The 27,931-nt window shown below is 36.2% G+C and overlaps 1 protein-coding gene across 1 annotated transcript in view; it reads left to right on the plus strand.

Annotated features, from left to right (window-relative positions):
- The first annotated feature begins 11,978 nt into the window (after positions 1-11,978).
- phf21b (PHD finger protein 21B) overlaps positions 11,979-27,931 on the plus strand; it is a 71,462-nt gene continuing 55,509 nt past the window's right edge. The window contains exon 1 of the mRNA XM_079817896.1: positions 11,979-12,347. Coding sequence (XP_079674022.1) covers positions 12,294-12,347 — 54 coding nt within the window. The 5' untranslated portion in view covers positions 11,979-12,293. The remainder of the gene's footprint in view (positions 12,348-27,931) is intronic.

The following is a 27,931-nucleotide window of genomic DNA, read 5'->3' on the forward strand; positions in this document are numbered from 1 at the left end:
ACTTGCTAGAATAATGCTAAGAGCACATGGCACTAATAAAATCATGATTAAAAGACTTTTGAACAACGCACTTTGTTATCAGTGATAAATTCTGTTTTCCTTTTGGTTTCATATTTTATAAGATAGGTTATTAAACAATTTAATGTTGTAGAATTAGGAACATGACTATTTAGGGCTTTTATAAATAAAATAAATGAAATATTACCAAAGAAAAGTAAAAAAATATTTTGATTACATAATGATACATGATGGAAAAAATTCGGACAACAAGAAATCATGATTTTCAGCTATATAAGACACTTTTTACAGATTTTTTTTATTGTTATGGCCTGTAACATCTTGTGATCCATGACAATGAGTCAAACCATTTTTAAAATATTTTGAAAAAAGCAGAAAAAATAACCTGCAATTATAGAATCATCCATATACATGTACATAGAAATAGACAAATGTAGATTAAAAAAAATGAAATATATACAAATAATTTCATATTTTTGTGAGCCAAACTACGGTATATGTAGGGTGGTCAGAATATTTTCAAGACTAATTTGTGTGAACTTTCAGTGGAGTTTCTCCTCATCAGCCTTTGGTTTGTTTACTGGGAGCTTGAATGGCACTATACTCTGTAAATCTGCATTCAAATAATATTTTTTGCAAAAAAACGTGAAAAAAATAATTTTAATTTAATTGAAAATGTGTTGGAAATAAATGCTTTAAAAACCATCAACATAATACAAGGTGATATTTGAACAATTAGCTTTTCCATTAGAACAATAACAATATACAAGCCTATTATTTAATTTTTGTGAAAATAAAAAAAACTTATCACAGTATTTTTCTCACAAAATAGGTCCTTTATACATGAAAATAAATAGCTTCCTTTTATATTCCTTGCAAAGGAATCCATATATTTGGGGGAGTTTGGCATCAAAAAGTTTGAAAACCTGTTTTTTTCTAAATAATAATAATAATGAATAAAAATAATCTTTTAAGGCATCCAATTGTTTCAATTATACTATTTAAAAAAAAAAAATCTAAATATTATATTTAAGAATGAAGAGTTAAAGTAGAACACTCTTGGCAGGCCTCTTGATCACTTTTTCAGGTTCCATTAACAGAAAGACTAAAATGTTTGTAAATCTGATGGGAATAAACTTCCACTAGTCTCATGTATCCAGACCTTTGACTATTAGCATATGGTTGAGTCCATATTGCAGCCTATTCCAGCCAATATCCACCCACTTAGACCCTTATCATTTTTTTAACAGTTTGATAATAGCAGAAAATCTGTTGAGATGTTTTGACTAGAAACAAAATCTTTTTCTTTTTTGGTCAGTCTAAAAGTAATAATACAGACTATTTTTGCATCACGTTGTCTCAGCATGGCTCGGACCATATTCACCTATGACTGTGACTCAAAGCGGTCATGGGTTCTTCTTACTAGTGTCTTAATGAAGTCATGAGGGCAGATTATCTTTCTTTTTTTTCTTTTTTTTTGGCGGTATGCGTCTCTAATTGCTAATTTGTTCAGATGACATATTTAAATGTCAATCAGGCAGCACAGATCAGTGAAAGTCTAATTATGCAAATTTAGTTAACATGCTGTAATTATAAGAGTGAATGGACAAATTAAGAGGAAATTTAATTGGTTTCTCTTAATGGAACCATCTCTCTGGCATTATCTGCATGTCTTTAACCATTATTTCAGCGCCATAAAGCCACTGCGGTACAATCTTTTTAATCATTTAAATGAAAGTTGTCATCCAAAACAACGATTACATTAAACACTTGCCTGGAGATGTGAAATCTGTAAGTGATTGTGATGGATATTAAAACTGAACAGGACTACACAATTGTATATTTACACATTTTAAATATGAGTGTTTACACATGGGGCCCTATCATACACCCGGCGCAATGCGACGGCAGGAGCAAGTGTTTTTTTGCTAGTTTCAGCCCAACGCAGTTATCATTTTCACGCCCAGCGTCACGTTATTTAAATTAGCAAATGCACTCGCACCCATCTGTTCGCCCATGGGCGTGCTGGTCTGAAAACGAGGTGTGTTCTGGTGTATTGTTGGCACGTTGCTATTTTGAGGCAACTGACTGCGCCATTGACCAACAAAATGGTCTAAAGTCAATAGCGCAGTATTTTTGGTGTTATTTAAAGGGCGTGTTAATAATATGCGCCTATAGACAGATGCGCAACGCGCATACACTCTGCTTATTACACACACAGGGATGCAAGGCAGCAGCACACAAACATTTTTAAATATTAAAAATAAAAGGATTCCTATAGGGACAACCCATCTGGACCATGCGCCTGGCACGCCGACCATTTTTTTTCCCGTCATTAAACTACCAAAAGTGGATTTGCCATGCGCTCTGATTGTTAAAGGGCCCTAAAAGTGCAAGGTCAAATACTTCTCTTTCAAATAATAAACAAGAACATTATGTAAAGTTATTACATCAGTAAATGCATTACTGGTACATATGTAGTTATGTTAGCTTATTGACTCAAACAGTTATTCAGTGTCTAGACTTTTTCACTTATTGTTCTCTTAAAGCTACACTGTGTGATATTTTCTCCCATCTAGCGGTGAAAATGTATATGACCATCCAGTGAATATTAGTTTCTGTTCCTCTCAATTCCGATTTCATTTTAACTCCTACGGTTGCCAATTTAGTCCAAAATTAACATGGCTTCCAGTTCGACCTCGTCCACATTCGACACGGTGCCATCGAGTGTTAAAACGCGAAAGGCGAAGCTTGAATTTACGGGTATGTCCCTCTTTGGCTAATGTACTTTCAAGATGGAGTGGCAACATGGCGACCCGCATTCGAACCCCTTACCCGTATGTATTTTCAATGGCATATTATAAACTTTCGAGAACACCTTATTACTTGAAAGAAGTAAATATACATTAATGAGCACATATATTTTTGAAAGAACTAAGTGTTTTTAGCTAAGAATAAACTAAAAAAGTTGTAGCTTTAAGGCAAGACACCCCAGGTGAATAGGGTAAAACAATTAACTAATATGTATTACCATATATCCCCAGTTGATTGATTACATGAAGAATTGCAAAAAAAAAATTCTGAAATGTTATGTTTAAATATGCAAATGATGCATTATCTAATTTGCAATAATTTCTGGTAAAATCTGAACATTCGATAAAGCCAGGTTTAAGATTCTTGTGTTAATTTTTTTTGACATATTAGAGTCCAAGGTTTTTACAGAGGGGATTTTAGATATCTCTTTTTATCACACATATATCAGAAAATACAGGCAACAGCCCAAAAAATATCAGGCAAATAATGTGTAAACAACCCCCTCTGTAAAAACCTTCAGAATATAGATTGGAATAAAACTGGAAAGTTGGTGTATGTAAGTGCTACTAATGAGGAGAAGAGAAAATACAAATTTTGAGAAAAACACCTTTAAAGATATGTACTATAATTTACAAAAACAGACAAAAATAGAATTAAGTGCTAAAATACACTTGACAGTGTATTTTGGATGTTTTCTTTCCACTAGTCTGAAAAAAACACTTTATGAAAAGCTCAAAATCTCAAAATGACAGATACATGAAAAACAGTGTTTTGATGTGTTATGCTACGGGAGATGTTTTATTCAGATCTTTTCTGATGTTTCAAACTTTTCTGATGTCAAAAACTGTGATGATATGCATTCAAATACATCTTCCTGCCAAGTCTAATTCAGTACATTTAAAGTTAATGAAGCGTGTCTTAATTTGTTCACAGGATGGCAACATTTTGGCTACTCAAACCACCTCATGAGCATAATATAAACGCAGGATATTTAGTGCATGTGGTCTGTGAGGTAAAAAAAAGGCAGATATTGAAATAAAAAACAAAGTTACCCACTTTATATTGACAGGAATGTGATATGGAGAACAGGGTAAAAGAGCAAGGCACAGCTTCAGACTCAAACCTGTAGAGCCCACATGCGCACTAAACCACTCCATCTTATTTGAATATTCATAAAATCAGCCTGGCTCATAAATATTGATTAGGTGACATAACATTAACATAGATTTGTTGATAAGTTTGATGAACACTTGTTATTTCATTTATTACAATGTTTTTCACTAAAAGAAAACTACTAATTATTGTCTAAAATATATGTGGTGGAAATACAATACTTCGAAAATGCATAATGGTCGCTACGCCCCTGATATTGATGTATTTAAGGCTTTTTATGGTGACCATGTTTCCCTGACTGGCACATGAGTTCATTATAAAACTACTCCTATTGTTGGCATCTGTGCAGATGAAGGTTACGGTGTGATCAGATCTCCGCTCTCAGCCGTGATGCTTACAGTAAGAGCTGAGCTCAAGTGACACACACTCATCTATTCTAGGAAACTCTGTTATTAAAGTCAGAGTGTGTCTCAGGACGTGACTGTGTGCTAGCAAACATCTGATGCCTTCATGTCATGACTGTTCACGTGTTTCATAGAAATGTAAAGGGAATTAATCACATTAAGATTTTTATAGCTAATGTAATGTTTATTGTTCTACCGTTACATGACCTTAAAGTCAATATGAAATTAAATGTACTCCATTTATTTAATACGTTTGACCTAATGCTTCATTTCTAAATACATGGTTATTCAGGGTCCTGTTCTTTTGTGGGTTAGACCTAATCCTGGATTGTTCTGTTCTCATCTTGGAGTTGTTGTCATAGTAACAGATCCGTGATCTCCGGAGGAGGTTTGTTTAATGCAAACAGGATTAGATTGTGGCTTTATTACCAGAGGTGATACTGGACGTCTTTCCCAGATGCTGTATACATTTTATGAGAACAATCTGTTGAAACAAGGAACATAATCATTTTAAAATTAGAATTCATAAATGACACCATGCACAAGTACTTGAAATTTCTACATGCAGAGTTTGTGTAATGAAAGATGCCTGAAATAACTGAAATAAAATATTATATTTAAAAAAAAAAAAAACATTTCTCATTTTCATTTAGATTAACTTGATGTACTAAAATAATTAACGGAAATTTAAATGAATGAATAACTACCATAGATTATAAAATTAATAAAATTACAAAAACACAACAAAATGACTAACGTTAACTAAAATAAAAATATAAATTCAACTGATATAATTCAAAATATTAATAAAAACGAATAGTATCTCGATCTAGATAAAACAACACTGGTGCACCATACCCAGCTATAATTTAATTACATGTGAACTTCATCTTAGCATCTTAGTATGAACTTCATCTTGGTAAAAAGAACTGATTTGATTTGAGGGTTTCCTTTTTTTGTTTATTTATTTATTTATTCGTTTATATAACAGGGACAGTGTATGGCACTCAGCCACACCAGAATTAGCTACAAGCTAAATTTCATCTGTAGTCCCTGTAGTCCCTGTTGTTGACGTTAATAACACATGCAGGTAGGCTATATTAAGCTACTGTCACTTTAAGGCCAATCTGACACATTAGATTTCCTCCAAATTGTTTACATTCATTAAGATAAACTCAGAACTGTGCTTGTAAGGATACTCACCAAAACAGACATTTTATTTATTTATTTATTTATGCATTTGGCAGACGCTTTTATCCAAAGCGACTTACAGTGCCCTTATTACTTTCTACTTCTTTATAGTTTCTAAATAACAAGCGGATTTGGTCCCACTTTATGTGGCTTTTGTGGCCTTAATTACTATGTGCTAACATTTAAATGAATCATTTGATACAATGAATGCACTTATTGTGTACATACATGTTTTTACATTGTACTTATGTTAATAATTAATAATTAATTAATTATAATTAGTTACATTTATATAGCGCTTTTCTAGGCACTCAAAGCGCTTTACATATAGAAGGGGGAATCTCCTCAACCACCACCAATGTGCAGCATCCACCTGGATGATGCGACGGCAGCCATATTGCGCCAGAACGCCCACCATACACCAGCTGATTGGTGGAGAGGAGACAGAGTGATGAAGCCAATCTGTATATAGGGATGTTGTAGAGATGTTGACACATCTCTTACACCTAACCCTACCCTTAAAGGGATAGTTCACCCAAAAATGAAAATTCTGTCATCATTTACTCACCATCAAGTTGTTCCAAACCTGTTTGAGTTTCTTTGTTCTGCTGAACACAAAAGAAGATATTCGGAAGAATGTTTGTAACCAAGCAGATAGAGCAACCGTTGACTACCATAGTAGGGAAAAAAATACTATGGTAGTCAATGGTTGCTCTATCTGCTTTGTTACAAACATTCTTCCGAATATCTTCTTTTGTGTTCACCAGAACAAAGAAACTCAAACAGGTTTGTAACAACTTGAGGGTGAGGAAATTATGACAGAATTTTCATTTTTGGGTGAACTATCCCTTTAAACCTACCCATACCACCACACCTGTCCCTAAATGTACCCATATCCCACCTCAATATCAATCAGAAAAAGTGTTTTGCAATACCATATGAACACATTTGACATATTTTGATATCAAGCGGCCGAAAAGCTGAACTCCCTCAAAATCTGGATCTCAATTGAACATCACACCAATTTTGCAATCGGTCGTTATTTGCCGTGGGACCAGAGTGGGCCAAGCTCCTGATCGGGTGGGCTGGCCCCCTGTGGAGCTGGGCCTGATTTTCGGCCAGGTTTTTTTTTGTTATTTTTAAATCTATATAACATAACTCTTTAGCAGTATGTGATGTCATCACATTGCAGACTCATTGCCTGCACTGCTGATCATGGTTTCAAGGAGGCTATTTTGGGTAATTTCCAAAATAAGCATTCATTTAATTTCAGCAATTATGTTTACTGCCACAGAAATATGCAAATTAGGTTGTTGAAACTGAGATTCTGAAAGCTGACATCGCCTATGTAATGGCTTGGTGTTATAACTCTCATCTTGTGAAAATAACTTTTCGTTATTTGTTGACATGACATGGTTAGATTCAGATAGCAAATATCATATATTAAGTTGGGTGTCCACCTTAGTGCTAATAATCACATTATAATGAAGCCATCATATTTAAAAATATGATATTAATCATAATATAATATAATAAAATATATATATATTTTTACTACTGTAAAGCTATATAAAATGATTATGGGATCTCTCTCAATGCTTTCAGAATCTTTACTTTTTTAAATAATTTTGAAAAAATAAACGAATATATTTACGAATATAACGAGTATATTTACGAGTATATTTATTGAACAAAAATGAATTATTTTGTTCATCAAAATAACCAGAAAATATTACAAACTTTGTATTAATTTAGATATTATTAAAAACATTTTACTTTAGCAAAAGTATTTGTATACTTTGTGCCTTTTGCACCTCATACATTTGTAAGATTTTTAAACAAAAAAACACTTTTATGATTTATTTTCACACAAAATCGGTTACTCCATCAATGTTAAATAAAACATATATTTTTTCCTGCAATCATACTTTATGGGAGTAGTGAAAAGCCCATTTTTCTTTTCCTTTAGCCCATTGTACTCATTGTAGATTTTGATGAAAATCAGCCACAAGGTGGCGCTATAATAAGCAAATTTACATTTTAGCTAGTAACTCTAAGGACCAGATTTACTAAACCGGGCAAATTAGCGTGAAAAACGCAATTCCAAAAAAGTGCTGATGGGAGTGTAAAGTTCTGTGCGTGTTTATGCGCAAATTAAAGAACACAGACGCAGCCGGATCCTTTCCATAATGACCAACGCAATCTACCAGTTAGTGTCTGATTTAAGACATGCTTTTTTGGGCGGTAAATAATGGTGCAAACACCAGTAAATTGACGAGTGCAAAACTTAGTAAATCACCTTCCATGATTAATTAAAATATTTTTAAAAGGGAAACTCCTACAAATGCATACGCAATAAGGTCAGTCACAAAAATAACCCCTCACACCTTTTCAGCACTAATTTATCACTGCATGTCTTTAGTATATCTTGACAGCAGTTTTTTAACGCTAAAAGAGGGTTTGCGCTGGCGCAAGCTGTTAGTAAATCTGGCTCTAAGAATCAAAATTCTTAATCTTCTGAATCCCTGTTTTAAAAATGCAGTATGTAAGCAGTTGAGCGCAATCGACAATGGAAAACACTGCAAGTTGATATTGCGTTTTAATATGCTCACCATTTTTCGATGGATGCTGAGGCTTTTTATTTCGGGTAGAATCTGCGATCTCTGACCCAGCAATATGCTGTGTTTTCCACCAATTGGCAACCTGTGGTGTGGCGAAATGCTATGGGTAAATTGGTTAAATTTGGACCAAAACAAAAAGACATTCTGACATGGAAGTAAAATAACTGGCTATAGCTTTGTTTTTCAGAGAAACGAGTATATGTGCAAGTTTCTTAAATATCTGCAACATATTATGGTGTTTTTATGCTTTATTTCAGTCAAAAACTTACATACAGCACCTTAAAGCCAGAACAATATCAAATCAAATTTTTACAATTATCTAAAAACTTTATCCACCATTCTAATTTGTTTTAAAAAACTAAACTTTTTTCAAATTTCTCCTAGGCCTTTTGTCAGACTTTCACCAAACCGTGCACACATCAGGGACCTGTACCATGATGGTAGCTGAACAAACTCAGGGTTACAGGATTAGTTTTGAGTTAACAAAACCAAACCAATCCAATCCGGCTTTGTTGGTACCATAATGCTGATCATCAGCTTTCTCAGCCAACAATCCTGAGTTTGTGGAACAAGAAAGTGTGACATCAGCAGTGAGCAGCCAATCACATGCCTGTCAACACAGAGAAAGTGTGATTCATTTCTTGCGAGAGAGCCAATGTGATTCAAAACTCTTTTGCTGAATATTAAGAGATTGAAGTATATAAAGAATTTAAATGCATTTATACAGAAGAAAATGCTTTTCCATGAAAGAGGATAAATAAAGAAAATATCTTGCTATTAGTGCAAGTGAAAGTTGTGAAATTAGTTTATAGTTGATTATATATATATATATAGATATAGACCGGACAAAGGTTTTAGAACGGTAAGATTTTTTAAAACGTTTTAAAAGAAGTCTCTTCTGCTCACCAAGGCTGCATTTATGTTATTACAATTTTTAAAAACTGTAATATTGTGAAATAAAAATGTAAAATTACTTTTCTATTTGAATATATTTTAAAATGTAATTTATCATTGTAAAATATCATTTTATAATTATAAATCAGATACAATTATTATATTAAGTAATCATCATTAAAGCCACACATTATAGTGACCTTTAATTTGGAGCAAGAGAAACTGGGGGAGTGACTTTATTGCATCAGACATGTCACTTTGCTCACAGCTGATTGGTTCAAATTCAGTTTGAGATCTCTTATCCTGAACATAACCTGCTCCGGAGCAGGTTAGCTGTGGAGCTTAAGTTACTATGGCACCAGGATTGGCGCAATCTAAACTGAAACTTACCTGGCTAGCCAGCAAAATTGGCTTCATGGTACAGGCCCCAGATCTAGACCATGCTGACAAAAAGTTATCAAACTAATTTAAACCATTTAGCAGATACAATTTTACAAGTGTCTGATATGACCCATTGTGACTATTATGTCTATATCTTATGTGCACAAAGTACAAACTTCTCAAAACATTGTACATATGGAACACATGTCATTCTATTCAAACATGCTTAGTTCATGAATGTATGATACTCTTTTGGGGAGATAGCCATTTCAACTGAAAGATGAAGGCTGTGATATGTTGATAATGTTGTCCACTAGAGATGAGGAATATTTTAGGCCTAATCGTTTTCTATCGGTTTCCATCCCTCTGAACAGAAATGAATGCCTGGTTAGGGTTAGGATTATATTCATTTGTACTGACAGTATAGTTCAGTATATGATCAGTACATATAAATCTCTGAAATGCTTATAGATTATTAAATGTTTATTTAACTTTAAAATACCCCAATAAAACTATTTACTTCTTTACTGTTGTGGTATGAATAATAAAACAAACACTTATGTGGTTAACTGCAAGCATACGGTTTTATAGAAATAAACTATAAAAATGAAAAGGGCCTTAAGGGCTTCCAATAAACAATGGTTTGAGCTGCAAATGATATCGTCACATTCATTTCAAATTGTCCTGTGACGTGATTCATCGGAGCTTAAATGTTGAATATGTTGAGTCCACACTTACACCACACATATTATGATCACGTGGCACGCCTTACAGCAGTAAACTTTTTATACGGGGGTATTTTGTACTTCTTTTTTAATCTCACAGTAAAATGGAGTGATTTCCTTTTCAAAGTCAGTTGCCCTTTTGATACCTGTGTTGCTGTAACACATTTCATTAAACCCTAACTTTGAAGATTCAAGGTGGACTTTGCTATTACAAACACATAATAATATACATTTCAGTTGAATCTTTAATCATCCACATGGGCCATGAGTTCTTGGACCCCCATATTAAGACAGAGACCATGTGGAATTTTGTATTATGTGGAATACTTGTCACTACCATTTGAAATGAAAGTAGAAGGGTCTGTCTATACACAACCCCCCATCAGTGATTAAAAAGATGGAAAACCTCAGCATCTCAAAATGCTTTTTGACTTCCTTCATAAGCACACACGTCAAGCAGAAGAGGGTTTCCAGTCAGTTGTAAGTAAATGCACTGGACTGCCCTTTCTGCATCACATTAACTTCCACATCACATTCATCCTGTCCTGAAAGCCGATTGGCTCTCATCCCTTCTGTCTGGATGCATATGCCATAGCCGTAACTCCTGATAGGATGGCAGGGCAGAGCAGCGTGTGAGCACAGTGTAATGCTCCAATGACGTTTTGACTTGTGTTTAGAGGACTGAAGGGGGCGGAGGGCGCACGGCTGGGAGGGCGGATGGGGGTTGGTACGAGGACAGGGTGGGGTAAAACCCTTCAACTAGGATAAAAATGATCAGTTGGAGGAAAGAGTCCTGTTAAATGCATAACATATTAGTATGCATGCTCATTTTATAACTTTTGCTGTAAGGGAGTAATTATTATGCATGGTCAGAGTTTTCTAGCAGCTGAACCAAACTATTCATAAAATCATAAAACTATTCATAACACAATTGGCCTATCTTCTACAGACGGCAGATTTCATCTTATCAAAGCATGTTAGCAACAGAAATGTTTTATGATAAAGCGATGTGTTAGGTAATGCAGACCCCTAGGAGCACTATGTTACAGACTACTAATAAAGGTAGTACAGAGGCCCATATTTGCATTTTAATAGCTGGAGGGATTTGTGTTAATTTATGCTATGTGGGGGTTATACAGAGGTCTGTGAGGGTCTATGCCCCCCCCCCCCCCCAATCATTCATAAAGCACACACTTAATCATAACACACTCTCTTAGGTTTGCCCCTAATCAAATCAGATCATTTTAATTCAGCAACAGTATTTGATTTACATATTGCTAGAATAACATATAGGCCTACATACTAGTGCTGAATCTAATCAACTTTGCATTGTAGCTGATTATTTAGGAGTATTTTGCCAAAAGGTCTTATTAAGTCTACAAGTTTTCGAACTCTAAAGGAAAACTTTTTTATTTTATTATTTTAAAATGAAAATAGTATTTAGCTAACAAAAAGGTTATACCAATCAATTTGATACCTTTATTTTCATTGTCTTCAATTTGTTTTAGGGATCATCGGTTTATCTTTACCAACACATTTTGAAACAAATGTTAACCGGAAGAAATTCCATTTATTTGCCACTAAAACGCAACACTCCAGGACTTTTTTTCCACTAGTTCTGCTGGTACTATTGGTTTTTGTAGAGAATTGTGGGAGCGCGCATGACTCCATAACTGAGGGAGCGCGTTCACGTGACAGAGGAAGGGAGAGTTCTTCTTTCACTGCTCCATCCGGGAACTTTCCGAATTAGCATTGACAACCGAAGCGCAACTTTTTCCCCAGGCAAAGTGAAATCATCCCGCGCACTCGGACAAAATATAGTCCCACGTTTTTCAACTCAAAGACTTCGAAATAAAGCCGTACGTTTCGGATAGGTCGGATAGGCGTTTGCCGTGTGGATTTCGGAGTGAATTTGTGTGACTGCTGAAATCTTTAGCTCGCTTTCCGAGCACTTTTGTTTATACTGGCGTAAAGTGGGTGATGAGTCTCACGGCCAGTAAAGAAGCGAGAACTTGCTGTGCAGCCCGAGTAGTTCTTGCGATTGTTATTGTTGCTTTTAAAATATTTGTATTACGCCACAAATAACGCGGATCGCGTCGAAAGTGGAGGAAAAGTGCTTCTGAAGTCGGAATATGGAGCTACAAGGCCTTCAAGAAGCACTCAAAGTAGAAGTCCAATGTCATCAGGTAAATAAAAATGGCATTTTGTTGAAGCTTTCCTGGGATTCTTACGTGAATACACGCTGGGAGACAGACATCCGCCGCGTTCGAACGTTTTAATTTGGTTGGAATTCGCAGCCTTTTAGAGTGATACAACGGTAACATTCTTTCGCCTTTATGACGCCATAATCACTTGGAGCGCAGATTGTTATAACGCTCTTTGATGCACTTTCTCGTGTGTGGTGTGTTTTTTGCGATTTGCACTAATAATGCGGCGGTTTTGTGTAGCGATCGGGACGAGACTTGAATATTTATGAGGTTCAAACGGACTCACTGCTCGCCGCTTTGTTCCTCCCTCACATCCTAACTTGAAACACTTTAAACCAAACGTCTTTTCGTTGTTTTACTTCGTTTACAAACTAGTTGCACAGATGAAGCAGGACCCACAGGTAATTCATTTTATTTGTAGCCTTGAAGAATGGGGCATTTACATTGGGCGAGAAACTTTGTCGGCATCACTAGTTCTTACGGACGTTCTCAATGCTTTGTCCTTTACGTGACTTTGCCAAATAACACAGGGTGGTTTGTGAAGTTTTCAAAACATTTAGGTTGTTTTTGGGTAGGAATCGTGTTGAATAAACGTGTTTAATATGATAACGGGGAGCTTAAGAAACAACCAAATTAAAGGCAAAGCAGAATAACTGCCCTAAGTGGAGAAAACAAGTAAGAATTTATTTATTGGGGATTATATTTGCCATCATGCGACATTTTAGAAACACAGACCCCCTTTCATAGAGGGAAAACACTGTAAAAAGGACTAGGGGTTCAGTGAAATCATAATAAACAACAACTGCTTGGTTCTTTAGTACTATTGCTGGCTACAATGCGTCCATTTTTAGTAGGTCGACATGTTTCTAGAGAGTTTGTGAAGGAAAGTTGCTCGTGTTGCATTAAACCATCGCTGTTTAGTGTGTACTGAACCTCAACGTACTTATTCGATACTTTATCGACAGTCTTCCCGTTGGGTTATATTTCTTGGTCACATGACGACGTGGTCGAATTTGATTCGATCTCTGCAGTTCACTTTCACTTTTTTTATAATCGCGACTCAAAAGCAAGGTCATCTATACTATAGCTTTCAGATAGCAATTATTTATATAGGCACGGTAATTCGTCTGCTTGGCCTTGGTTCGAGCTGTTTGTTAGAGTCACAATCTCTCAATCCTTCACTGAATTCGTCTGTCAGAATGACTCTCGCTGAACGCCAGAATCTCGAGTCCGTTCGATGGACGTTTAGTTCGTAACGCAGTGTTCAGCACCTCGGACAGCGGCGCGTGCCTGCATTTCAATGTGTTTTAAATGTCAAATGTTGCAACTGTGGGAAATGTTTGTTGTGAGGCTTTTTGGTGTACCCCAGTTTGATAGTGGAAGCTTCCATTTTGTGCTGAAGGGGTGTTGGTTTCTTCCTAACATGGAGCAAAAGTCTGCAGAGTTTCTGGCTGGGGGGAGGGCTCATTCATGGCCATTCTGAAGAGGGGGAAGGGAGGAGAAAACACTAGTCAGCATCACACAAGACACTACACACAAGCCTCTGTAGGCCTTATAACACTCCTTATGAGGTTCTCCTAATTAATAGTGGCTATCACAGTTAAAATGTATAATAATACTTACTTATTCATGCTTAAGAGTAAAACAATGCATTAAATACTAGAGGAACAACATTGAAATTACAACTAATAGGCTATAAGTATGATACATTTATGTTGTATAATTGTCAAAGGATATAAAATATTATAAGGCATGGTGATGCTATAATCATACAATGCATTCAGAGATCTAAAACCAAGAGGTTTTAAAGTAAATGTGATTATACACTTACATTTTAAACTTTAAAAAAATAAAACATGTTGCTTTCTCAAGGCATTCTTATTTTTATGCTTTCATAACCTCAACAAAGGCTGTATATTTGCAGTACAATTTATAAGTTTTCTTCATTTAACTATTTAACATTTATTATTAAAGTCTTAGAAAATCCAGAATTATGCACACAAATGCAGCGAATGCAGGTGTTTTGTCCGAATCAAAGTTTATTTAGACTAAATGTTGTATTTGTGAGTGTCTAGTCTAACTAGAAATATGTGGACATTTTTTGTCATCTGCCTGTACTGACCCATCCTCTTTATATTTCACCCGAACATTCATTTCAACAAGGAGGCTTGAAATGCAGATGCTGGGAGGAAGCAAACCCTCCAGCTTTTATTAGCTGAGAACACCATAATTGTGTGAAGCCTTTGTATCTTGTGTTCCCTGCAGGGCAAACATCTTTCATCCATATATAAATATCTATCTTAGCTTGTGAGTTTTTAATACACATTGTGTGAGAGGGTTTTGTATTGTTGTCTTCTTGCTAGTTGTTGCATCACTGATCCAGAAACACTCATAAACTTGATGTAAGTCCTGAGCTTTGATTTGCCCTCTTCTACTCAATTTTTGGTCTCTCTCAGGGCTCAAATCCTTCCCAAGCTGATCGCTGTGTGTGTGTCCCTTGTGCACAGTGAAAAATGAATTGTATAGTTTTTTTCTTTTGCAATAAAATAAGATTTCCCTGGTTTCGTTAGTTTGCAGTAAAACATTTGCAATGTCTGTTTATTCAAATTCTATGTGACCCACATTTTCGTGTGATAAAGGGATAGTTCATACATGCATACATCTCTGATTTTATTGAGACAGAAGAAAGTACATGTTTGCACAAATGCAAGTGACTTGTATCTCTTTGCTTGAAAGCAGTTCAGCGTTCTGTCCAGAGTGATTAATGTAGCTCTGTCGCTCAAACTGACGGCAGCTTTAATGTTCATATGTAAAAGACTTAGGGCTGAAATGGCGCATCAACGTAATCGATTACGTCAATTAGTCGATTAGCGTGGAATGCCTCGGTTCGCTCTTTATGGTCATCCAATGACTCTTGGGCATGCTGAAAATCAGCCATTATTACAAAAATATTGAGCCCAATATAAAGTGTGGGGATTTTTTAGCAGAGACCAAATAAAATGGTGCTCTGCACGCTTTGTAAAACCAGACTGATCTCATGAAATGGCGTATGTATGACACGCCAATTCGCTATGCCATTTTGGCGCGCTATCAAGACGCATAATCGCTTTTTAGCGTGTTTATCAACGCCGTTTCATTCTATCCCCCTACACTGCCCCTACCCCTAAACCTACCCATCACACACACACACACACACACTGCCCCTGCCCCTAAACCTACCCATCACAAGAAACATTCTGCATTTTTACATTTTCAAAAAATTGAAAACAAAAAATTTAGTATGTTTATAAATCCATTTACATTCACGTGGAATCACACGGTGTAGACATACACGCGGAAACACACAGCGTAGACATACACGTGGAGATGATGGTTTGTTTCGGTGTACACATACACGCGGAATCACATGGCGTAGACATACACGCGGATAGCTCAAAATGCGTACAGATAACACGCCATTTGGCTTTAGAAAGTGCCGTGTATGTTTACGCAAAGTCATGATGTCATGTTGGTAAAACTGAAATGGCATAGGCCTACCACCACAACAGAGAATCTTTGAAAAGAAAACATCCCCGGGGCTCTCCTACCTCAAAAAAACGAGACGGATGAATTTGTACATCCGCATCTGTATTTGGACTATTATAGTGAATTTTTTTGACAGCACTAGAATGCGGTTGTCAGTTGTTATAATCGATAGATTATTCGTTTAATCGAAAAACAATCGATTAATATTAAATATTAATATTAAAGTTATTTCCAGTCCTAAAAGCATCTAAGTGTAATTGTAAAAAATGATTATATACATATATTTAAAAGACATGGAAGTGTAAAAGTGTAACCACCAAACTAGTGTTGACAAAAGTACCGACTTCTTACCGACTTTTAAAAATGTGACACTTTGAGCGCTGTTGATCTGGAATCGTAAACACCTCTGACTGGCCATTGTGCTCACGCGCTCATCGGGTATGTCTGTGATTGGCTACAATGATCAGCGCATGGAAAGTTTTTGAAAGCTGGAGCAGGACCGGTCCACTGATTGACGCCTGGATTCAAAAGCTCCCGTGTGTATCTGTGTAAGTGCTCGTCATTGATGTATATTTACAACATGTTTTTGAAGCGCTGATCATTGTAGCCAATCACAGACACGATTCCGCTCAACAGCGCTCAAAGCGTCACATTTAAAAACTTTCTGTACTGACTAGGTGGTACGTTTTGACAACACTGCACCGAATAGTTCACACATAAAAGAAAATTGTGCAACCATTTACTCACCTTTATGTTGCTTCAAACCTGTATGTTTTTCTCTTTTCCATTGAACACAAAGTCGAATGGACACAAATATTATATTTTTTCGTATCCGTCCTGTGCTTTACAGTAGCATAGTTTCAAAGCCAAATATGGATTGAAATTGAATTATTGATGTTGTGTGGGTTTGATTTATTCTCGTCAGGAACAGGATGTTAAAACTGGCTTAGGGCTGGATTTGCCAAGGCACTTTTATGTGAGGTACTTTTCTAGAAGAAAGCAAAAAGCATCAGTTGTGGAGGAGATGTGAGTTTTTCATTCGTTTTTTCCATGCATCCAGGATGCAAGTTCCTCTTTTCTTTGTGCTGTGGTTGGGAAAGCCCTGCTAAATGATCCTGATGTTAATGAAGACACATATACGGATCCTCCTGGAGCTGGAGGTTAGTTTGAGAGTGAGATAACTGACCTGCTTTGAAAGGAATAGTTCATCCATAAATTACAATTCCATCATTGTTTACTCACCAATATTTAGTTTCACAAATCTATCCATATGACTTGTGAGCTGCATTTCAAGTTTTCTGAAGCCATATGTTAGCTTAAACAACACATGTTAGTTGTTTTTCACTCTGAATTTTGCAGCTTTACAGTGATAACAGGAATATAATGCAACAGAATTTGATTCGGCTGTACAGGCGCTCTGGAGAAAACCGTGATGTCATCCAGCTCAGTTCAGTTCTCATATAGTGTCAATGCGGGAATATCAGTAATATAGTTGAATATTTAGTGACCCCAACTAAGCAAGCCAAAGCCAAAGGCAAAAGAGGCATCGGTGGCAAGGAACCAAAACTCCCATCAGTTGACAGAATAGAGAAAAAAACCTTGGGAGAAACCAGGCTCAGTCGGGGTGCCAGTTCTCCTCTGGCCAACGAACAAACAGTGTATGATTATGATTCAGGCAACATTACAGGTCAGAAGTCATATTACATCGGAATCTAATATGTCATATTAGATCATAACACTGGATAGTCTTAATTGTAAAAAAATAAATACAGATTAATGCTTACAACTAAAGTTACAAAAGTTATTCAGTCAGGAGCAGAGTGATTTTCTTTGTCTTTGTCCTTAAAAAAAAGTTGCCCCAAGATTTACTCACCCTCAAGCCATCCTAGGTGTACATGACTTTCTTCTTTCTGATGAACACAATCGGAGTGTACGGGGCTCACGAGTTTGAAGCTCAAAAAAGTGCATCCACCTATCATCTATCATTGAGCTTCAAACTCATTGGCCCCGTTCACTGCCATTATAAAGCTTGGAAGCGTCAGGATATTTATTAATATAACTCAGATTGTGTTCATCAGAAAGAATAAAGTCATATACACCTAGGATGGCTTGAGGGTGAGTAAATCTTGGGGTAATTTTCATATTAAAGTGAACTAATCCTTTAACATGACAGACAGCAGCAGGAATATTAGACTGCTATCACTTTAAGAGTTTATTCATGGATCCAATATACTGTTACACAACATGCGTTATCTTTTTCAACTATTATGTTCCAAAACTGACTGTATTTAACTAAATACTCGCCAAGACGGGTATTTTGTCATAATTTTGTGTGTTTTTCTCCATTTAAGTGCAGTATGCCACTAATTTTGGTACTCACAAGCTGTTTGAGAGGCGGCTTTATGTTCGTGCCACTTCATATAGATCAGTGGTCCAAGAGCTTTTGGAGCAAATAAGACGAGCGAGTGAGAGGAGGCGGGTATGTGTCACTTTGCCGTTGAAGAGAAGAGAGTGAGAACGCGCAGCTGACGTTATTGACTGTGTCGCTGGCAACAAAATGGACCGACTTGGAATCGGAAAGATGTGAGACTGACTGGCCGGTCACCAGTCCGGCCCGAGCATGTGTAAAATCGGCTGATTCCGGTCCCTGGCCGGTCGATCGGTCCATCTATAAATATAATAATATTTTTATATTATTATTTTTCCTATGACAGTAATAGCCATATATTGTACAACAAATGCACTGTAAAGTAAGTGAAAATTAATATTTCATAAGTAAATATTAGGGATTTACACATCATCATCACATCACGATTATAGTGACCCAAATTATCACGGTTCTCAATATTTAGTTTTCTTCAAATGAGATGAAAGTGTTCAAAAAGAACAGATGCACACACTTAAAACATTTCAACATGTTTTATATTTGAAAATCAACAAACAACAAATAAATCAAGCAGCTCTATGCACTTTTTGAAGCTAGACTCTATTCTGTGGGATTTCCTTCCTTATAATGGCCGTCGTCAATATCAACGCATAATGCATAAATAATAATAATTTGGCGTAAATATAATCTCTAATATTATCTCTGTAAATATATTCTCAAGCAATATTCTCATCAGTGTTCTATCAGACACATTTAAATCTAGCATATTTTGTGTACGAGCCCAAACAGTATCCTAGTGAAATAATGCATATCCATATTTTCATATGATTTGACAGTTTATTTTATTAAATATGAAAAATCCAAAAAAGGTGTGCATATAGGCCTACCTGACACCTAGATGAACACTTTACAGCTGGTTTTATGACTGTAAGTAATTTTCTTTAAATGCTATTGAAGTTAGAAACATGTATACAAATCTTGTGTGTAACTTTAGAGACGGTCCCTAAATTCGCGAATCTCGAACGTCAAGCCAACTTTATGCCAGTCAAATCAGATGCGCTGTGGTTCTGCTGTGTTTGTTTGAAACTATTTTCACTGCTGAAATAGAACAAAAACAGTCAATCGCTGTATGATGAATGAATCTCCTGCGTACATCGCACGTTTTGAGCGCAGATTTCAAAAGCCAAAATATGACCACACCTCAGATTTGGTCCTTTTAGAAGGCTGAACAATCCCCAGAAGTGCTGTCACTGCCTTCTGCCATTTCTTATCATTCAAAAACAGCGTTGCGCGCACCTGACTGACGCTGACTGCACAGGATTTATCGCAAGTTTTCAAAATCGCGATAATCACGCGCGGTTTTAATGAAAAATTTATTTTAAAACGATATTACTTACCGTCAGTACATTTTATCGTGGTTTATCGTGAAACCGGTAATCGTTCCATCCCTATTAAATATATACTTATGAAATATAAATTTTCACTTACTTTACAGTGCATTTGTTGTACAATATATGGCTATTACCGTCATAGGAAAAAAAATAATATAAAAATTACTTTTTGTTTTTACTTGTTGTTACTTTTGTCCTAATTTCTACACTTGCAAAAAAATAAGCCCTTGAGATTTTATTTTGACACAAAACGGAGCCATTCTGAGATTTGGAAAACACAGGATCACAAGCTGATGGCATGAGCAAAGTACGCACTTTGCTTTGAAACATGCCGTGCAAACAAACTAGGGCTGCGTCTGAAAACTCAGCCTCGCTGCCTTATCAGCCAATGACTTTGCAGGCAGCGTTTGTGCTAGGGCTGGGCGATAAAACGATAACCATATGTATAGCGATAGACATGTAATCGATATCAATAAAAAATATGTTCGATAAAACGTTTGATTTTTTTTTTTTCTTCGTTGAAAGAAACCAGACGTTGCGAAGCAAGTTTGGTAGCATGAACAAAGGCACTCTCTGGTAACCTAGCAACGTAGGGAGTGACACACTAACAGCCAATCATATAACAGTTTGGGTGCGCCATATCGTTGTCTCGTGTTGGATTCTTCAGTAACAGAACCGGCGTGGAGTAACAAGTGGAAAATGAGTGCCGCACCGCAGCGAGCGAGGAAATTGTTGATAAATCAGGAAAACAAGTCAGCTCACCAGTATGGCAGTTTATAGGATTGTATAAGTCTGACCGTAGTCAGACCAATGTCATCTGCAAATATGCATGACCGTCGTCCCCACCAAGACAAACTTGTTTTACCACCTTAAGCCTGGTTTATACTTTCATCTGGCTCTGCAGCGCGAGCCTCCGCTGACTGCGTGCGCGCCTCGTTCTTTGGGAAGGTGTTTATACTCGACGCACTCGCCGTTGTAATATTCTTTGAAACGACAGAGTACTCTGACTAATTGTTCTATAAACCATCAGGAAACAGCGGTGAGAAGTAGTAAGGTACACACGTGACAATGTTTACTTTAGTAAACTTTACCAAAACCACACTATAAAAGAATCATGTTAAACCCAGTATTACTTGTGACATTAGAACAGTATATATGGATGAGAGAACATGTATACAACTAAATTAACAATCTCTTAAACATTTTCTAATTTCTCGAAACGTTTCGTGAATATTTGTATTAAACATGGATCTTTATTTTCATTAAAATGGCTTATTGATGGCTCATTTTGTAAATATAAGCAACTGATTTAGACGCGCAAACTGGGTCCCGGTTTGATGAGACGTCATGCTCGGCCAGATTCTCCTCGAACTCGTACAACTTTGGTTGCGGAACTGCGCGGAAAGTTCTCGCGCTCTCAACGCACACGACCGCCCACTTCGCGTTGATGTCATTTTTGCTGCGCTCACCCTCGCGCTTGTGCAGACGCGTCGAGTATAAACATGTTTACATTTGAATTATTTGAGTGTTTTCCATGGTTGTGTTGACATTTCTGCCTTTATAACTGAGGGGATTATAATCAGAGGAAGGTTAAGTTTAAAATAAAAATGTTTAAATGTAAAATATTTTTCTCCTGGTCCTTATTTTAAATTAGGTCATAAAAAATATCAATAATTATCGATATCGACCGATATGAAACCCTTATATCGTGATACTGTTTTCAGCCATATCGCCCAGCCCTAGTTTGTGCACAAAGGTACTTCACAAAACTGATTCCAGACAGACTTCTAAAGCGGCGTAACCGTTTAATGATCTACAGCAAAATAGAGCAAACTGGTGAAAACTAAGCAAATATTTAATTACTACGATGGTAATTTCTCGTTAGAAATTACATCAGAAGTGGAAGACGTTAGTTGTGTACATTTACACACAAACTGAGCATAGGGGTCCGTTCTTCGTACGTCGCTAACTCGGTTGATTGTTGAAGCTTGCTGTCATAGCAACTGGTCCATAAGCTTAAACCTGCTCGGGAGCAGGCTTGTTTCATGTAAACAGGATTAGATTGCATTGTGATACTTAAAATCTGTCCCAGCCACTGCTACTTTATTACAAGAGTTCCTTACTGAACCAGGGTCGATAATAATTTATAATAAAAATAATATAAAAATGTATTTGAAAATAATATTATTATTTTGTATATAATACTATAGAGATATTTATTTGAGATATTTATTTTTGATGGAATAATAACTTTATTATGTTATTGTCTTATACACATGCTGTACAGTTACTCTGAGCCATGCATTCATTTGAACAGTGCAGGAGACGCAGAGAATTTGATCTTGACCCTTAAGAAACTTTAATTAATGCTGTCACGTAACAAATCTACTTCAAATTCAATTAAAAACTAATTGAATTGCTAATTACAACATTGAAATAAAACTGTAAAGGGTGTACAAATACTTTAAAATCGTGAATATAAATAATTTGGAATCATGCTGAAAAAAACATTTATTTAATTTATCTATTATAACTTTTATGTTGGTTTGGTCATTTGGCTGTTTCCTTATAAAGGTCCAGAAATTCATGTTTTGTTTTTTTTTATTATTTGTCAAGTTTTTTGCCAGGTGGCTTTTTTAATTATATCATATCATTACGTTGCTGTCTTGCCGCCAGCCAATCGCTGCATGGCTGATCGTAGTTTCGAGTATCGATACATATCTGCCCTCTTCAGAGGAACACAAGAATGCGCAGTAATCTCAGATAACTTAATTCAGATATTTTAATCCAATACGAAAATTTGTTTGAAGAACCAAATTAGCCAGCGGTCAGTTATCACGATTAAAAGATCTGGGATCTGTCAAATCAAATTCAGATGTATTAAGCGCGGTACGAAGAACAGACACCAGGATTGTGAGATATCAAAGGCAGCAAAGGATGCATCTATGCTGCCTTAAAAATTCGGTCCGATGAAGGTATCTCAGGAGACTGGAAGTGAAGCTAACATTGGATTCAGACATATCCTGATGCTTTCCTACCTTGGAAGTATACAAGCAGCCTATATACTTATTTAATTAAATTGCAGTCTTTTGCTATTTGGTAAGGGCACAAAGCCATATCACACTTTCGATGTTAGTTCATTTGACAGATACTTTGCCAAAGCAATGCCGCAAAAATAACTTTAGAGAACTTTTATGTGTTTATGAGAAGTTTTCAGATATTTTCAGTTCATTATGAAACTGGTGGTGGTGGGTCAAGGTAATAAATGGAAAACACTGTACCTACCTAATGCTGTAAACTATATACAGGGAACCCCAGTTTGTACATTACTATAAAATTACAATGAACTGATTAAAGGGGGGGGGGGGAACACTCAGTTTCAGTCAGTCTCATGTCAATCTTGAGTACCTATAGAGTAGCATTGCATCCTGCATATCTCCGAAAAGTCTTTATTTTTATTATAATTATAAAAGAAAGATGCGCTGTTCCGAGTCTTTCCGGAAAAAGCCGTGCGGCTGGGGGCGTATCGTGTGGGCGGAGCTAAAGAATGACGAGCGCGCGCCGCTGTTACTGTGTTGAGTGCGTCTGAAAGCTGCGTCATCCCTAAAAGCGGGGAAAAACTTTATTCAACATAAAAAATGGCTTTTAATCAGATACAGCCATACATCTATGATCCGGAATCAGACCCAGAGGCTGAAGTTGAACAGGAGCAGCAGCAAAAACGACTAGAGCAGGACGTCGACTATGTGGTATAAGTTACACTAACTATATAATATGCTTAGCGGCTTGTGTTATTTACACATTTATACTTTAATTATATCGTGTGTGTGTGTGTGTGTGTGTGTGTGTGTGTGTGTGTGTGTGTGTGTTTACGCGTGGTTTGTGTAGACATGATTTGTAGTAAGCGGACTGGTTTTGCGCGTCAGGCTAGTGTTTACATAGAAAGACATGGAATAGTAGCGCATTTGAATGAAGAAGCGCGCTTATTTAGTTCAACATATTTCCCCATTCTTTGTGTATTGTTGTTTGGAGTGCTTTTACAATACACAAACATACACATATAGTGGCCAGCTAAACAAATGTACACACTATACATCGCATGCTCCATTGATCAATACGTGGTCATGTTTGGGCTACTTGATGGGCATAGGCAAAAACAGACATTTGAAGCAGTCTCACTCACTGCCTGCGGTTCCAACGTTGGGACCTTTATCGTTGGGACCGCTCCATCCTTCAGTATTAGGCGATCTGAAAATCCGGAAAAGCAAATTCCATCCACTTTTGCCTTAACGCGGGGTTATTTGGCTACGAGCCAGCGCTTTGATGGGCGTAGCCTATTGCTTTCACGCGCTCTCTCTCTCTCTCTCTCGCGCGCGCTCTTCCGGTAGAATTGTCCGTACGGCCCATACAAGGAAATTCCGCCCTGTTGACGTCAAGCGGACCCATGATCGAAAAAAACTTTACGAAACTTATGACTAACAGGAAGTACTAATTTTAGCAAAGAAATACTCCCATCAAACGTCCACCGTAGCTTTTGAAACTGTGTCCATGTTTAGCATGGGAATCCAAGTCTTTAACAGTGCAAAAAGATCAGTATGCATGAAACAGCATTTCACCCCCCCTTTAAGCTACTTCCATTTAAATTACACATAAGGAAGTTTTTTGTGCAATATCTGTTATAATAAATTTTAATGACATAATTAGTTTCTACTTGTTTTTTGAAATATAAACATTTAAATGGAAGCTGTCATAAAAACAACACATTTATTTGAACATAGTATTGAAGAACAGGTTAAAGGGAAAAAAATGAATATGCAGTAGTACATATATTTAGCATTATCTGATTGAGCGATTACGAGACATGATACGGATTCCGGTAAGTTGTACTATATCTTTCAACATACCTTCTGATGTTCATTCATGTTTGCTGTAACTAGTAGCTGAAGCTGAAAAAAAGATGGTCCGTTCACATGCTCCCCGCTTGATCTAAGGCGCTACAGCGATCTGTTGTGCCACATTAAAGTGCGCCAACGCGGTATTTATTGTTGATATTTCTGAATACAATTGACAGAATATGAAAGCTGAGGGAGGCAATGTTTCATATAAGAAGTAACACTTATTTTGTAGAGGGGGTTCAAAATGACCATTTTCACATTTGGATTTGGAGCGAAATTACAGAGGGATAAAGATGACTTTAGAAAGATGGCAGCATCATTATTTTATTTTTACACAGAGATGGTAGGTCTGTTAGCAAAATCTGTTGAATTTAGCAATCTTTGTTGCATTAAATGCCAAAGGTAGCTAACTGTAGCGCTCCAGGACAGAGTTTGAGGAACCCTGCCCTATATGGTTCAATCCAAGAGATATGGAGATCTTAATGTGGCTCCATGAGTAAATTGGTCAATTGCACACATTTTTAGTGGTTGAAAACCAATTTTTTTCTTATACTTTGCATACAGGTGATATTTTTTTTCTTTTAAAGAGGAATATCTGAACAAATAATGTTGAAACTAGAAATGTATCTGTTTTTTTTCTATAAACATAATTAGAATATACCTGTCTGAGTGCCATAAATATTCTTTTACCAAAGTTTTCACTCCTGTAACACTAAAAGTATTGAAGATATATTGATATGATTTTAGATTGTAATATAATTATATATATATAATTTAATATTTATGTTTGTCTTTTTTTTTTCAGAAAAAATATTAACAAAATAAATTTGAGCGAGGGAAGTTTCTGAAGTTTGGTTGATTTGACATGGAATGAGAGACTTTTGTGATTTATTGGGAGCCATGCTACATATGTGTTCATTCATCAGCTGAAAACAGCATAGCCCAAAAGATCAATTCTTGGGATTTAAGAATTGATATTGTTTCATCAAAATAAAAAAATAGATTATAATCGAGAAATACTTTTTTTTTTTTACCCAACCCTAGTCCATATAATGTATTTAGTCAATTTTAGAGCTTTGGTGGATCATTTCCTTATGAAAAGCTTTCATGTGGCTTCAGGACACATTGAATAATAGCATGCAAGCTTTGTGGACTGACTGGTGCTTTAATGATAGTTTTGTGATGTTTTACTATTCCCCTATTTTATGCTGGTCATAACTGACTATCATGTGGCTCATGAAAAATCTTCAAAAATTCTTATTTTGTGTTTTTGCAGCATGTTTTTTGTACAGAAATTTCAGATATGGTGAGAAAAGGCCTTTGTTTAGAACTTGGTTTTGATTGCATCATGAAATGGCACCTCATGGGATATGGGAAATCTGTGAAACTATTCTTCAAATGATTTCACAATGGTTTTCTCAACATTAGGAGCAGAATATCACAGTCACTAGAGGTCACAACATCATTTAAAGTACACGCAATCAATTTTTATTGACAAGATTGATATTTTGCAAAGTTCATCCAGATTTGATTAGGCAAACTAGTTGTATCCAATGGCAACACGGTCTGATATTAAGGACAGCAATAGTGCGATTCATTCAAGTTCAGACATGATGTTTGAGTTCAGTGTGAGCTAATAAGACCTGTAGGAAACATCTAAAAGCTGCTTTACCAGGCAGGAAGACATGATGGACGGCCACTAGAAGCTTCATTTTAATGATTCTAGTTGCAGTGTTTTTGATCTGTCCTTGTGTCTCATAGCAACAACGTCTGCGGTAAATCATTCATGCGGTTATTTCTGTTGATGTATTTCACTCTATTATTGTGAAACACTTCTAGAGCCATTCATTCACAATCTCATAAGACATTAAACCATGTAAGTGATTTATGCCTTGCTTTATAATAGATGTGAAGCATTAAAGCGTTTCAGACCAAAGTGATCAAGTTTGTAATTATCCAGATTCTATTAATCAAATTTAGCTTCATGTTGTTTGATTCGCTATTTTTTTTTTAACCTTATTTAATGTTTTCTATTTAAATATCATTCCAAAAAAGTATATGTTCTTATATACTGTAAACAACACATGCCATGCAGCCAGTATGTACTTATATTGTGTCTTGTAAAATGTAAATGTCATCATTTTGTCGTTAAGAAGTTGTTCTAATCTTGTTTAACTTTCTTTCGTCTGAGGAACAAAAAATGTAGATACTTAGTAAAAATCCAAGCTGCTCTTATCCACAACTTGTGCACTACATTCCCATTTGTCCAAATTCATACCAAGGATTTTTTGGGAGGAACAGGCCAAAGTTATGCAACTTTTAATGACAAAAAAAATGTAATTATTTAAACATTTAATGACAATCAGTGCGTTTACATGCACCCTCATAATGCGGTTACAATGGGATTTTGGCAAATATTGCAATTAAACTTTACCTCATATAAACGCAATACTAAGATAATACGCTCAAAATCGTAGTAACCATAGTCGCATTAAACTAGGTGGCGTACGCCAATTTTAACCGCAATAAACAGGCATGTAAACACCTTAATCACATTATTAACGCTCTGACCAAAGCATGTGCTCGGACATAAACAGAAGCCGTGTGTTGTTCACACAACTTCATGAATAAACTTTGTGACATTTATTCTGAAGTTTTCTCTTCTCCAAATAACAAAACACAACTTGCTGTGCAGTCTCTCTTCTGTGTCTTCATCCAGAGGATGTGAAGAAATCTGAAGAACAGCGAGCAAGAATGCGAGAAGAGCGTACTAGTGTTGGCAAACCTGGCATTGCAATGTTCATCATGGCGCCGAATAATATCTAGTACGTCCATAAAAATTTAGTTTGAATTTGATGCGAGTAGATTAAAACAATGGCCGGTAACATGCATACTTTATGCATATCTGAGTGTAGTATAACATTCTTATTAGCGAATGAAAATTGCATGTAAACTGCAGTGAAGAGTTCTGCTTGTGTCATGTAAACATCTTACTGCGATTAAGACCTTACTCTGATTATTAGAAATAATCGCATTATTGGTGCACATGTAAACATAGTCAATATTCTCTTCTGTTGTAGCTGTCGAATTTTTCATAAGGAAAAAGCTATTTTTTGGGGCTATACACAAAGGCTAGACACAAGCTACAGCGGAGGGGAACATTATCAGTGAATAAGGACTTACTGTATATTTCTGGCTGTTCCTCACACAAAAGGTATTATATGACATCCGAAGACTTGATAGCTTATCATATGACGTCAAAAGACTTGGAATATAGTGCACAAGTCATATGGACCATTTTGATGATGTTTTTAAAATCCTTTTTAGAGCTTGACAGATGTGTTGCTCACTAAGAGTGCATGAGGT

Source organism: Gobio gobio, assembly GCF_949357685.1.
Source record: "Gobio gobio genome assembly, chromosome: 5".
Taxonomy (NCBI): domain Eukaryota; kingdom Metazoa; phylum Chordata; class Actinopteri; order Cypriniformes; family Gobionidae; genus Gobio; species Gobio gobio.